This window comes from Fistularia commersonii, chromosome 24 (assembly GCF_037954325.1).
Source record: "Fistularia commersonii isolate RoL2024-O1a breed Wild chromosome 24, RoL_Fcom_v1.0, whole genome shotgun sequence".
Taxonomy (NCBI): Eukaryota; Metazoa; Chordata; class Actinopteri; order Syngnathiformes; family Fistulariidae; genus Fistularia; species Fistularia commersonii.
Genome location: NC_141307.1, coordinates 3,315,350 through 3,330,131, shown reverse-complemented (window position 1 = coordinate 3,330,131; position 14,782 = coordinate 3,315,350). Strand labels below are relative to the sequence as shown.

Below are 14,782 nucleotides of genomic sequence, written 5' to 3'. Positions count from 1 at the left end.
TCTTTAACTGCATTACAGAAGATAAAGAACTTTATCACAATATTCTAATTTTCTGAGACAGTTCCTGTCAGTAGATAAGTTCATTTGGGATTTATTATCAAATAATCTAAATAAAAATGTAAAAAAAAAGCATCCTAATTTGATATTTAATAGCAAGTAGAATCGTTCAACTGCGATATAAATAAATAAATTCATGTTATATTATAAATAAATAAGTTGATTTGGTATTTGGAGTCAGATAATATAAATATTAATATTATGTACATGAATAAGTAATTTTGCGGTTTAGTTTCAAGAAGTTTGAAAAAACATTCATATTCGAGATACATAAATTAATTGATCTGGTATTTAATTTCAAATGATATGAATAAGTATGGTTACATAATTGCAATACATAAATGAATTAATTTGTTATTTAATATCAAATAACATATATAAGTATTATATATTAATGGGTTTATGCTGGTCTGCTCTGGAAGATTTCAAGCTCATTATCATACTAGTGTATATTAGCCTTTTTTTAATTGATTTATGTTTTCGGGTAAAAATAAAATTGATAGAAATAATAATTTAAAGAAAAATAAGAAAAGTTGGTCCATGACGTTTGGTAGACCTGAGATATCGGTGACATTTTAATTCATATGTGAATCGACTATATATATTCACCAGTTTTTTTATTGACTTTTGTTTTTTTGTAAAAAAAAAAAAAAAAGTATACATAATAATAATAATTTAAAGAAAAATAAGAAAAGGTGGTCTATGAAGTTTGGTAGACCTTTGGTACCGGTGACATTTTAATTCGTATGTGAATCGACTGTATATATTCACCGGTTTTCTTTATTGACTTTTGTTTCTTTGTAAAAAAAAAAAAAAAAAAGTATACATGAAAATAATAATTTAAAGAATATAACAGGGGAGTCCAATCGGCGCCATTCATCCATTGAATCAGCTTATTAAATAAGAGCCTGTGTATATTAATATATCTATGTATGCATATCTTCAATTGATTTTGTAAAAAAGAAAAATTAAAATAATGATTTGTAGAAAAATAATAAAAGTTGGCCCATGAAGTTCGGTAGACCTGAGATACCGGTGACATTTTAATTCACGTGTGAATATATCACGTAAAAATTTCCCGCCGTAAAAATCTAGATATAACAATAGATAAGTCGAAGGTTTTCCTTGAAAGGGTTAAAACCCGACATCCTGGCCGGAGCCCAAACGGGATAAATCACAGCGACTCAGCTTAAAACCCGCGACGCGCTCTGACATCCTTTATTGACCCGGGGACTTTCTGAAATATCATCCCCGAACGCTTAAGAGCAGCAAAAACACGTCTTTGACACCCGAGACGTCCAAAACGCCCGACCCTCTGCGCGCGCCTGTGTGTGTGTGCAAACACACACCCGTCCCCAGAAACCGCTCGTGAAATCCTTGAATTAGTACTCGTAGTACAGGTTGTAGAAATATTCAATACGGGTGTCCTGTTTGTGTGCAGGAGTCGAGGAGGGGTGCCTCCCCTGCACGCCGCCGTACCCCGAGGCGCGGCGCCCAGAGGGGCCCCCCAGAGCCGGACGCCGTCCTCCAGAGGGCGGGGGGTGCAGAGGGCCAGAGGGGCCCCGCCGGCGGCAGGGTTCCGGCCGGCCCCGCCCATCGTCCAGGACGCTTACGGCGAATACGTGAGTACCGCCTCCTCCATCCTCCTCGAGCCAAACGCCGTTGGATTAAAACCCGAAATCCCGATCCGGGTTGCTTGGAAGCCGTCGGCATGGCGACCGCCACCTGAGCCGGAGTGGGTCCATCTTTTTAAAAGATGTCTTCAAAGTAGCAGCTGTTTGGTTTTTTTTAAAGTCATTTGCGCTTGTGATGGGTTCACTCCAGAAAAAAAAAAAAAAAAAAATATCCTCTGAAAAGCGGCGTCCTCGTACGAGGACAATGTATTTATTTCGCCGTGTACCGACAACGGCGGGCTATTAACGGGGTCCAATGAGCCCTGTCGCCCCCACAGTGGACGTCTGTGGCGATATGTGCTGCCGGAGGAGGAGGTGCAGTGAGTTCCGCGCAGACGCGAATACTTTCTTATGTAACGGCGCCATCAGGGGATACAGATATTTGGTGATACTCGAAGCTAATTGTTCTTTCCGCTCTCCGTTGTTGAAGCCGTCGTTCTCGAGGCGTCCCGGCGTCCTTGTACAGGCAGCAGAGCTGCCGGGAACCGTTTCACCGACGTGATTAGCTTAGCAGGTGGTGCGCTACGGTGGCGGTTAGCGCTCCTGCCTCACAGCGAGAAGGTCCCCGGACGGATTGCCTTTCTAGGCGGTCCAGAAACACGGTGTATGCGGTTAGCGATAGCAACAGTAGTAGTCCCGGTCCAATCCGCAGTCCAAAAAACAAGCAGTCTTTTTGGAGAAGCTATGTTGTATGTCTCTATAGGTGTCTGTGGTACAAGGTGTTGGCCAACGTTTAACATAATAATTAGCATAACATAATTAGCATAGCGCTAATGTTTAGCGCTCCTGTTTCACAGCGAGCAGGTCGCCAGTTGGATTGCCTTTCTGGTTGGAGTCGCCACGTGTCTGGGACGGGTTCTTCTGGGTTCTCTGGGTTCCTCCCACAGTCCAGGCAGCAGGACGAGCACTACTGATCCTGAACGGATGAATGAGTAGCTTAGTGTTGCCAAGATGGCAGAGGACGAGAAAAACATTGACGGTACCTCGATGTTGTTCTTCGCCGCCCGACTCCCGTCCCCTTTGTTTGTTTGTTTGTGTGTTTGTCGGACTGCAGTGCGCTGTTTGCAGCATTTCGCTAACGTGGTCCACCTGCCGCTCTTACGGGGGAAAACCGGCCTCCGGCAAAACAGTTTGCCAGCGACTGAAAAAACAAAAAAAAAACAAAAAAAAAAAAGAAAAACCCCTCTGTGTCGGAGCCTTTGTGCGTTCGCCAAGGCGCCTGCGCCGCCATCGCATATTCAAAAAGCCGGAGCCAAAGGGGCGGAGGGGCCCCCGGCGCCGGGGAAAATTGCCCCGGCGGCCCATCGCTAACCACATGTGACAGGTTTATTCGGCGGGTTGCGATTCATACGGCTGGAGGTCGTAGAGAAAGACTCCTGGACCAGCTGTTTCCCATCACTGTCACCGTTACAAACGGCGCCCGGCGACACCTGCACCTGTGTGTCTTGGAAGGGGGGGGGGTGGGGGGGTGGACCCCCAAACATCTGTCACATGATAAATCGCGCCGCATCGCCGCAAATTAGAGGCCGAACGAGCGGCGGCGCGTTATCCAAAGGCATCGGCGTCCCGGGACAAGTGTTCTCCGTCAGGCTCTGACAAATCGGCGTTTGTTTTCATCAGCGCGCTGACAAAGAGGTGTTCTCGGTTCACGCGCGTCGCCTTCATTCATCAGCGCTCGCCGCTCGCTCACGATGCGCGTTTGTTTTGTTGTTTCCCCGTTTGTTTGTTTTTCCGCTTTGCCGTGTCGCCGCAGGCCAAAACATTTGTTCAGCTGCCGGCGTTTTCTTCTCGCCGTCTCCTTCTCCGGGAAGGCCGGGCGGCGGCGGCGAAGAGAGGGGGGGGGGTTTGCGATTCTTATCCGCGGCCGAGGCTTGAATTTGCATTTTCTGTCCTTGTGACACTTTAAGGCTTTGCGTATTTTCCACGGACAAAGAAGGGCTGCAAATAAAGTGGCCCGTTTCACTCGGCAAATCTGCCTAAGCTCCGCCCACTTTCCCCGCCTGGCCAATCACAACCACTTGTCAATCAAGATGGCCGCCGGTGAAGACGACCGAATGTTTATTTACGTTACAAGATCTGCTTTCTGATTGGCCGCCGCGCCGCGTGTTCCTATTTTATTACCAGCGACCAGATCCTTCTTTTTAGTGACCGAATGACCGTTTTTAACATTTATATTTATCCGTTTCAACGTTATTCGTATTTTTACGTCATTTCTCAGCAGTTTCGACGCTCTGCCGTCTCCCGTCAAAAATGTCCTTTTTAATGTTTATATTTTTTCCTGAGCCGGCTAAGCTTTGAGCGCGCCTGCAAATCAGATCCGGCGGCTCAGACGGGCTCGGGCGTTTCGGCGCCGCGGTTAATGGGACGCCAATGTCAAGAGCGGGTGGCGTTCGGCTGAAGCGGCGGCCGTGCCCCCCGGATGAATCCCGGTGACCTTGGCGATCCTCGGATTTTTCATCTCTTGCCAGCAGGTCAGTGTTTCCACTGATCTACCCGAGTATATTTTTATCCCGGGGATGGATTAGCGCTTATTTTGGCACCGGCTCCCGTGATCCCCCGGAGGTGACTTGGAAATCGTCCGCCGTGTTCTGCTCCGAGGTGGAGTCGTCGCGAGAGCCGAATCCTAAGCCCGGCGCCGAGGAGAGGAAGTAGACGACATCTTTTAGAATTCCGTGTTTACTCGGGCGGCGAGACAGGAAGTGGACCGTGACCTTCACCGGGGTTTGAAGGGCGCACGGTGCGAAAAAAAAATTGAATTCTATTCGAATCGAATTTAAATCTTCTGAAATTTCCCCTGAAACTGGTGTCTCACTTTCTTGTATTCCAATCCTCCAGTGACATCATCCGCCGGGAGTGTTTTTATGCAGTGTAACCATGGTAACCAGTCCGGCCCGATTTGTAAAACGCCGGCTAGCTTTAGCGGTTTAGCTCAGTAGCTGCAGACGTGGATCTGCCGCGTGACGGCGGATGCGCTGATATTTGAATATTTTTATATTCGATTTATTCGTGTAGAAATATATTTATTAATTTATTTCCCGAGCAAAAAAAAAAAAAAAAAATTGATTTCATCTAGGTTTTCGGTAACATTATTCACATCGTTGCTTCTTTCCCCTGATTTGTGTTTAAGCTAGGATGTGGGTTTTTTTTTTTTTTTTTTTTTTTCAATTTTGCTCCCAGTGGTCACCGAAATGCCGCATCTGCAGGGGTTTCGTCCTGGACTCCGGCCTGAAGGACGCCGGATCGGGGAGGAGCGGGGCGTCGGGGGCTCAGATTAGCTGAACCAGCGCATCGGAAGGCTCATTTCTCAGCGGCGGATGTGTTTCTACGGCGGCGACTTCATTAACGACAACAATCCCCCAGATGATACCTGGCAGATGTGAATAAGCTCCGGATGAAACGTATTTCCGCTGCGGATCGAAACAGCAGAATAATGGCGTCGGGGTGGAGCCAGGACATTTGTCAAGCGTAACGCGGTGTAGTTATACTTCAGCTTGATGCATGGGACGTGTTTTTGGCATCCTCAATCAGATAGCGAGCCCGGGGTTTCTTACCCCCGAGGCTGAGCGGCTTCGGGAAATTCCAGCCTGTTCAGCTGTTTCAGATATTGCAGAAAACGCTGGAAAAAAAAAAAAGACAAATTGCTACTTTAAGACATTTCCCGCTAAAGCCGATGATCAAGGGGTGCAAATGCTGGATTATTTCTCTCCTCGTTTTTCCTCTCAGCCGCGAGACGAACAATGCCCGCGCGCGCGCGCGTGTGTGTGTGTGTGTGTGTGTGTGTGTGTGTGTTGCGACGCCTCCTCTCTGAGCCGAGTGTTTTGTAATGTCATCCGGGGGGGAGATAATTGTATTTATTGTCAATTTATCCCGTGTGGGTTTAGTGCCAATGACACTTGCTGGTGTTGAAGAGTGTTGAGCGAAGCCGGGGACTCCGGGAGGAACTCGGAGCGTCCGGAACGCCGTCAGCCGTCCGTCACGGATCCATCCGGATCGATTGGAAACCCGCAGGGATCGATGTCGACCTTTCGCGCGGACGTCTGATGTTGACGTTGAAAAGCCGCCTTAGCTAGCATCCGAGTAGCACTCGGGAGTAACGTCTGCGAAGGAAATACCCGTAGAAGTATTTAGTCTTCGGACAAATCTCGTCATCGTGATTCCTCGCCGTATCGAACCCCCTCCATCCGACCTCGCCGTCGAACCGGGGTCGCCTTAAAACGCCTGGGCTTTCGGCGCGATTGATTATCTCCCGTGTATTAATGGACAAAAGGGTCCAAATCGTATCGATACCCCCTTCCCCCGACCGCGACACCCAACCGGCCTTTTATCAGTGACTTCCCATCGGCCCCGGCGTCATTGTGCGGCGGCCGTGTCGCGACAGGGCCGTCCCCGGCCTCCGAGGCCGGCCCTTATCTCCCGACAACACGCCTCTCAGCCCTCCTCTGGCATACAAATGAAAGGCTCACATCTCCAACCCCCCCGCTCGCCATCGCACTAATCCTATTTAGGAGCCGGGAACACGGCGGCGCCGCGGTACCGTAGCGGCGTCGCGTTCTCCGGGTTATTTTTGACTAAACGGTGTATCAAAGTGGTCGCATCTGATATCGCGGTGGCTTCCGTCGGGGTATCAACCCGCCGTTTCCAGTTTCCAAGAGGCGTCTCGGCAAAAGCCCCCCCCCTTAAAGAAGAGAATCCCCTTTAAACGTGATTTATAAGCCCGGCGTGCCTGCGCTCCCGGCCTGCCCATAACTCAGTTATTGAGTCTGCGGCTTAATAAATGGCAATAACAGCGTTAAAGTTTAATGCCGGGCCGTCGCGTCGGATATGGGATGGAGGCGAGACTAGAATCCTCAAGCGGAGTCTCGTCGGGAACGGCGGCGCCGATCCCGTCAACCCCCGCGCCGCCCCTTACCCCCGCTGTTGGACGCAGAGCTCGCCGTCAAAACCGCCACCTTTCAAAACGGAGCATTTTTGTGTTTCCACCCTCCCCTGGAAGCCCGAGTGCCCGTTGTCCTGAATTATTCATCCTTCCTAGCAGCAGCTGGAATAAAAAAAAAAAAAAAAAAAGCTAAATATATTTCCTGAATAAGTTCTGGACACATTAGAAGAATATCATTGGTGTTCGCGTTGCAGTACCACGTTCTGGCCACTAGGGGGTACCGGTGGTTCAAGTCGGAATCGTCGTAGCTTTAAATTAAAGTAAAATATACAAACGTAAAAAATTCCCTTGATTTTCTCATGCGAAGGGAAATTAGAATAACGTCCCGTTATCGGGATCGTCGGCGCCGTTAATTGATTCGGACGCAGACGCGTCAAAGAACGCGGACGGTTTGTTTGGGGAAAAAAAGAAGAATAGCAAGGTCGTTCCTTTTCTCATATTTGTTTTAGTTTTTTTTTTTGTTTGTGCGCTCCGTTCGTCACACGACGCCGCCGCCGTTTGGCTCCCCGTTCGCCCGCCGAGATTCCGAGCGTTCATTATTCATGACGCCACTTGTTTATTCCGGCCCGCCGCCGCGTCGGAATTAGGGAGACAATTTCCAGCGACTGGGGCGAAATGGAAAAAAAAGACGCTCTGAGTTTCTGGCGGTGAAATCAGGCACGTTTCATAAATCAAAACAACACACACACACACACAAAAAAAAAAAAAAAACAGGGAGAGAGGGGAAAAAAAATAGCAAAGATGGGCGGATGAAATCCACGGCGGCGTTTTCTCAGACAACCATTCACACGTCTGGACAATTTAGCTTCTCCAGATGCTTTTAGACATGGAGACGACGCAAAAAACGCATTTTTCGGGGTAAAAAAAAAAAACATAAATAAAAAGGTCAATCGTTCATTCTCGTAATGGCGGTCTGAATTAAACCATAAAACATAAATTCCTCCCTTCGTTCCTGCGGGATTAAAAATTAAAAAAAAAAAAAAAAGAGTTGATTGGAAAACTTGCGATTTGGAATTACAGCCTTTCATAATCACACGGGTACAATAATGACGCGGAAGTGACGGGCCTCATTTCAGTCGAATCAGGGCCGGATGGAATTAGCTGGGACGTGTGTGTGCGTGCGTGCACGTGCGTGCATGTGTGTGTGTGTGTCGAGCGGATGGGGGGGGTGAGACACATGTCACTAGGGGTCGACGCCTTTTGTGGAACATAAGTCCCATTTATCTGAAATTAGGACGGGTGTGACAGCGGGACACTTTGATGTTCCTCTTATTGGCGGGTTGGGGTCCGTGTGGAGTGTGTGTGTGTGTGTGTGTGTGTGTGTGTGTGTGTGTGAGGGGGTGGATTTTCTGGAAACCAAACAGATGTTCCAGGCTCATCCTTTGAGGTGGCGATGAAACGGAGTCACAGCGAGAGACGCGGCGTCCCGCTGTCAGTCAGCGGAGTCGCTAGACCAGGGCGAGGAGATTCGACCGCAACCGGGCGGAAAGGAGAATATAAATGGAAAAAAAAAAAGGTATTAATGAAAATGTGTGAAAAAATATATTAGGAAAGTATACCTATATATATCCATGATTGAATGAAATGGCACCTGGGGAAAGAAAATAAATAAATGATGATTAAATATGGAACTTATTCTTCCTATCTCATCGTTTCATGTAATATTACCGCTAATTTATTATTATTTTGTTAATTTTATGTCACCGTGAGATTTTGAGAAACGTCTTTGCCATTAAGATAAGATAAACTTTATTGATCTCCGTAGGGGATATTGTTTTGTCACAGCAGAGTAAAAGTTATAGTATCGATAAATATCAAATCAAATCAAATATAAATATTCAAATCTTTGCACTTAAGACCTTACAACACTTTATAGCCTTGACTTTGACACTTTATAGTTTTATTTGTATTTCTTATTCTCCCCCCCCCCCTTTTTTACTGTTTATACAATTTCCTACTATTATTTATTATTGTTATGTTTTACTTGAAACTGTGACACAACAATTTCCTTCAGGATAAATAAAGTTGTTCTTATTCCTGAATATGAATATAAATATAAATAGAGAGACAAAAAGACATCTACAAATATATAGACGGCAGAGAACAACAACGACAACGTCAAGGATAAGAAAGGACAGCAGAACGGAAAAAAAAATCAAAAACAACAAGGGTGAAAATAGACAACCAAAACAAAAACAACAAGGATAGGAACATAAACAGTAGCAATGACAAAAAATAAACAAAAATAAGCAGGATGCGAAATGAACAACCGTATCCTCTGTGCGTGCAGTATATGCGGAGAAATTGACAATAAAGCTGGTTTTGAACTTTGAATTTGAAAATCTGTGTGATGTTTTGCTTGAAAAGGTCAAAAACGCCACACCCCTGACGGTTCCCGTGTCCTTGCAGGATTACGACGACGGCTACGGGGCCGTTTACGACGACCAGGGATACGAACCCTACGACACCAGCTACACCAACCAAGGACAAAAGTAAGTCCTCCTTCTTTTACGTTTCCCCCCCATCCGGATCCGGGCAGCCATTTTTTTTTTGTTGTTGCCGGGCAGAAACCAAAACACGGCTGTGTTCAGGGACAAAAAAAAAAAAGACTTCCTGAAAGGGGCGGGGCTTGCTGGTACCATGTGACCAACCGTCAAAGCGCAGGATGCTGTTGAACACATGCTGCTTTTTTTACGCAGATTTAAAGGTGACTTTTGGTGTTTTAAAAAAAAATTGCTTTGAATCCAGTGAACCAGAAGGGTCGCGTTTTCTCTCGGGACGGCGTCGGGTTCCTGCGCCGTCCTAAATGCGGAATATTGATCCTCCCCCGCCTGCGGAGAAAGGGCGCTCAAGGTCAAAAGGCTTTTGCCACGGTCCTGTGGCGACCCCTGAGCCTACCTCCGTATGGGCGCCGCCGCGCCGATCCTTAGAAATAATGGCCGGCGCCACGTTTAGTGTGTCAGAAATTGGATTGCGCTGGAAGCGGCCGCAGAAGAAAGAGGGACAAAAATGGGGGGAAAAAAAAAAAAAAAGACATATTTTGTCCGTGGGCTTTTGTGGAAGGAGGGTGGTCGATGTTTTCTTTTGTGGAGGCGTCAGGACGGTGTCATCCGTCTTTTGTGTGTTCTCAGCTTGTAGAGCTCGACTACACACACACACACACACACACACACACACACACTGTGACACACTGGGGCTTGCTAAGTGGGGCGGTGGAGGGGTAGCTGGATGAAGGTCCCCTTATTTTCAGACACTTTCCTGGGTAATTTCCTACAGCTGCGCTCATTTCCTGTTGTTCACGCTCGTGTGTGTGTGTGTGTGTTTGTTATCATTGTGGTAATTTTAAAGTAAAAACGACCGAATTGTATGCCGTCTTTGTGTCACGTCTGTAATCCCTCGCAGAAATGAGCAACATTGTCGGCCGTTCTTTTTCTTTATTTTTGACGCTTTTTCTCACAAATATTCAAAATTTCCTGTAATTTATCAGTCAGTTTCTTTACAGTGGTTTTCATTTCTCAGCCTTTTTGGTATTTCGGTTTTTCTCTTGTGTTTTACAGCAAAGCCTTGTAAATATTGTATCGAATTAAAATAGCCAATTCTCTGAATAATTTCCTGCCGAGTTTCTCGTAGCTGTTTATTTTTTTTTTTTTTTAATCATCATTTAGATCATCTCAGAATTCTGTGTAACACGGAAAATGTATTTTCTCGATAATTTCTCAACATGTTTGCAGACGACGTCTTAATAATTATCAGAATTGTGTCCCCTCTTGTTATCGGGTAACGTTTTGGAAGGAAAGCAGAATTCCAGCTTGCAGATTTATTTTAGATAAGAGAGTGAAAAAAAAAAAAAAAAAATCAGATTTGTGCAGTAAAATACCGGAAACGTCGCTGGAAGCATCGATAATCAACAGAGAACCCGAAATGAATTATTGACAAGGAATTTAACAGATTACTTTTAATTGCTTTAATAAGCAAAAGCAGCAGAGTGTAAAAATCTCTAAATAACAGGAAATAATTAAATTCAGTGGAATCGCATCCAAATGAAGCAGGACATCGTGGAAAAAAAATGAGGTTTAGAAAGTGAAGGAAATTATGAAACAATTAGTCAAAACTAAAAACCACCAGGGATTCAACAATTAGATAAATATTAAATTGGATAGATATTGAATATAGCAGGGAAGTAACTCAAGTAGAGAATCTATCACAACATTTGAAACAAATTCAAGAGGTGGGATGAGAAACGCCAGGAAATGAGCGTGTATTCACTCGAATTCGGGAAAAAACGTCCAGAAATGGCGTCATTTTTTGTATTTTCTCGATAATTTCTCAACACGTTCGCAGACGACACCTTAATATTCGTCGGGGTCGCGTCCCCTCCGGTTTCCAGGTAACCTTTTGACATGAAAGCAGAATTTGAATTGGAGTGGCGTCGCGTCCGGCGCTCCGAGTGAAGGCAGCTCGGAAGTCGTCGACGGCAACGGCGAGATGGATTCAGTCGCGTAAAGACCGCCGATATTTTCCCGTCCGGCTCGTGTTCGCCGCTCCGTCTCCCGCCAGATAACAGACAGCCGAGCCCTCGACTCCGGAGACAAACCGCTGCACTTAGGGATTTCTCTTCATTCTTTTTTTTTTTCCCGTCTTATTTGTAGCTTCTGTCTGGCGCTTTTGTTTAAAAAGTGTCTCTCACCGCCGGCTGTCGTTTCCAGACGCCGAGTAAAAGTCTGGATCGCACGACACGCGGCTCAAAGAGCTTTAAACCAAAGAGAGAGCGAGTAAAAAAAGACAAGTTGATATGGAATCTCGACACGCGAGTCGGATAAACGTGATGCTTTAATGTTTGTACCCACAATTCAATGGGGTACAATTATTGCGTTAATACATAAACGTTAGCCGATTTAGCCGCCGCAGACGAGCCAATCGCAGATGGCGTCGGGTAAAGAGGCGGGGTTTAGCTGGCAGGGGTCGCCTCTCGATCGCGTACGCGGTTTTCGACGAACCCGGCTGGATCTTTTCCGATCCGTTCGATATTTTCACGCCGTCCGTCGCCTTCATTTTGGCGCCCGTTAAAATTCGCCGTCAGTCAACTGGAATTTCCGATTTCTTTCTCGGGATCTGAGCGTTTGTGACGCCGTAACCGCTTTCATTCAACGCTTGCCCGTCGCGGCGCCGGTTTCGAGAACACACACCCTCACACACACTCTGATCACGTCGCTGTTATTAATGTGTTTTTATCGGTTGCGGCGTTTTATCATCTTTACCCGCCGTTTCCATCCGCTAGGTGAGTTCTACCCATTATGGACAAAAGGGCATCACACACACACACACACACACACACCCGGGGCGTCCAGTCCCAGCTGCAACCAGACCTCCAGAGGGTGTGTGTGTGTGTGTGTGTCTCCTCACACAACTGCTTGCAGCCTAAGGAGCTCCCCGTCACCAATCGCAGCTCCGACTGCTTGGCAGGATTTCAGCGTCCGCGGGATAACAAGCAGAACAATTTACAGTCTGGCTGTCACGCTTCCACGCCGCCGGCCGGTCGGGCTCTTCGCCGGCCGGCCGGCCGTTTGTTAGCAGGACAAGGAGGCGGGAGACGGCGGCCTTCAAAGGCTGGCGTTCTTTAACAGATTGTAATGTTGCGGCGCCGGCTTTTATTAACGTGGGCTTTACCTGGAAGAAGGATACGTGGCGGATCTTCTCCGCTCTCGGTCGCCGTCACATCCAACCAGGAAGGGACCAAATCGGATTTTCTTTCACATACAGAGATTTATAGTCTCGCCCTTTCCCTGCTCATTTTCCAAACTAATGACTTGCGCCGGATCACAATTTTCTACAATTTAATCCTCCATGTTGTCCCCGGGGGCCCGTCTTGGGTTCTTTCCCGGTTTCTGACAGGCGACCCCGACGAGTCCCGCTTCCGGACCAGAAACGATGGACACCTTGTCGTTTTTTTCCTTTTTTAAACATAATTCGTGCCAGTCTGAGGTCTCTTTGACCCCTTCCCTGCTGCTTTTGAAAATAATGTACGGGTATTTAATTAAAATGTATTTTATTTTAGTTCCTTCATTTTTAAAATGTCGTAAAATCAAATAAAACGTGTTCAAATATTTTTGAACGCACGCGGAGAGAAACCATTTCTGGTTTATTTAAGTTTGGCTTTTTTTTTTTCTAATAAATACAATAAGGATTCAAATAGAAATTGAGTATTGTTTCTCAAAAGTAGCCTTCAGCCAAACGTCTTTTTTTGCACGATATGCAGATATGTCATTTCATTTTCTCTGCAAAAAAAAAAAGCATGTTTGTTTAAACGTAGCAAAAAAAAACATTCAATGTTGTGTTCATTCATTTTAAATTTCAGAAAGGTTGTGTGGCTCTCAGTGTTTTCTTTACTCCGGGAAAAATGGGTGCAAATTTGAGTGTTAAAGGTTGCCGCCGCCTGGTCTGAGTTGTTTTTTCTCCGCTCCCGAAACGTCGCTAAACGTCTGTTTTGTCAGAATTGCAGTTCCACATTCGGCCACTAGGGCTGCAGGACTAGCAAGCAAGGGCTGAATGCTAACCGCTAACAAACCCCAACGCTACTACTGTGGTATCTGTGGACTACGTTACTGATCGACCCGGCGTCGCCGTGGAAACATCAGCCGCAGAGCCGACTCCCGGGTTCGGCCTGCTGCTTTCATCGGTAGCTTCACCTCTTCGTTCGGCGCCGGAGACGCGTTCAAAGCCTTTTTTTTTTTTTTTTTTTTTTTTTTTTATGTGAACATCACGCCGCTTCTGCAGAAGCAACATCCATTTATTTGTTTTTTTTTTTTTTTTTTTTCAAATTTCACACCCACGAACGTTGCGCCGTCACCTTTCAAACATAAAATAAGCCGGATTGGACCGTTATTTCCTCCGAAATGTCAGCAGATACCGTAGATGGCCGCGTCTAAAGGCAGCCGTTCTCCGACACGCAACTATATTTTCCCAGCGGCAGCCGGATGTCAAGGCTGGAGAAGTTTAGTCTAACGTCTCGTTCCATCCCATAATCCCCCGGTGCACGTCCGCCGCAAACCTGGATTCATCCCGTCTCCACGCCGGTGGTTTGCAGCTGCAGCCGCCGTGTTGACGTTTCTGATCCGAAAGCAACCGACGCCGAAGAATAGTTATTTACACGAGCCAACGGAGAGACGCCAGGAATATCTAGCTGGAGACGTGCGGGGAGATTCTGGGAATTTGGGTCTGGCTCCAAAAAAAAAAAAAAAAACATTTTCTGTTGATCGCGCTCTGGTGTGCTTGTGTGTAATTATTCTGGTAAAATGTACTGAATTTTAACCAATATTTGTGTGACTTTTGTAATTCCTCACTGATATGAAAATCATTTTCAGACGGTTTTTATGATTATTTTTGTGACGCTTTTCCAGTCATTTTCTACAATTTCTTTAAGAAAGTTCCATGTTTTATTGCTCGATTTTATTGCTCAATTTTTCATACAGTTTCCTGATGGGTTTTTATTTCACTTCATTTCCCTGCCATTAACGACAAAATCTTAAAATATCGAATCAAATAAAAATGAAAATCGCAGATTCTGTGAATAATTCCCTACTGAATTTTTCATAGCTGTTTTTTTTTTTAATCATCATTTAGATCATCTCAGAATTCTGGGTAACATGTGAAATGTATTTTCTTGATAATTTCTCAACATGTTTGCAGACGGCGCCTTAATATTTATTGGGGTCGTGTCGCCTCTGGTTTCCAGGTAACCTTTTGACATGAAAAGGAAATTTTCTGTTGGTTGATTTCTGCCGGTGGGAATTAATAGATTACTTTTAATTACTTTAATTAGCAAAAACAGCAGAGTGTGAAAATCTCAAAAATAACAGGAAGTAATTAAATTCAGTGGAATCACATTCAAATGAGGCAGGACATAGTGGGAAAAAAAGGAAAAATAATGACATTAAGCTCCAGAAAGTGAAAGAAATTATGAAACAATTAGTGACAACAAAAAAAAAAAAAACAGGGTTCAACAGAGAATTTAGATAGATATTAAACGTAGCCGGGGAGTAACTTAAAACTCACAATATTTGAAACAATTTCAAGAGATGGTGTGAGAACCGGCCTGGAACTGCCGGGAAATGACCGG

The 14,782-nt window shown here is 45.7% G+C and overlaps 1 protein-coding gene across 2 annotated transcripts in view; it reads left to right on the top strand.

Annotated features, from left to right (window-relative positions):
- Positions 1-14,782, top strand: part of khdrbs3 (KH domain containing, RNA binding, signal transduction associated 3) — a 75,240-nt gene that overhangs the window by 43,884 nt on the left and 16,574 nt on the right. For both annotated transcript variants that reach the window (XM_086171212.1, XM_086171213.1), the window contains exons 6-7: positions 1,499-1,679; positions 9,076-9,158. In XM_086171212.1, coding sequence (XP_086027338.1) covers positions 1,499-1,679; positions 9,076-9,158 — 264 coding nt within the window. The remainder of the gene's footprint in view (positions 1-1,498; positions 1,680-9,075; positions 9,159-14,782) is intronic.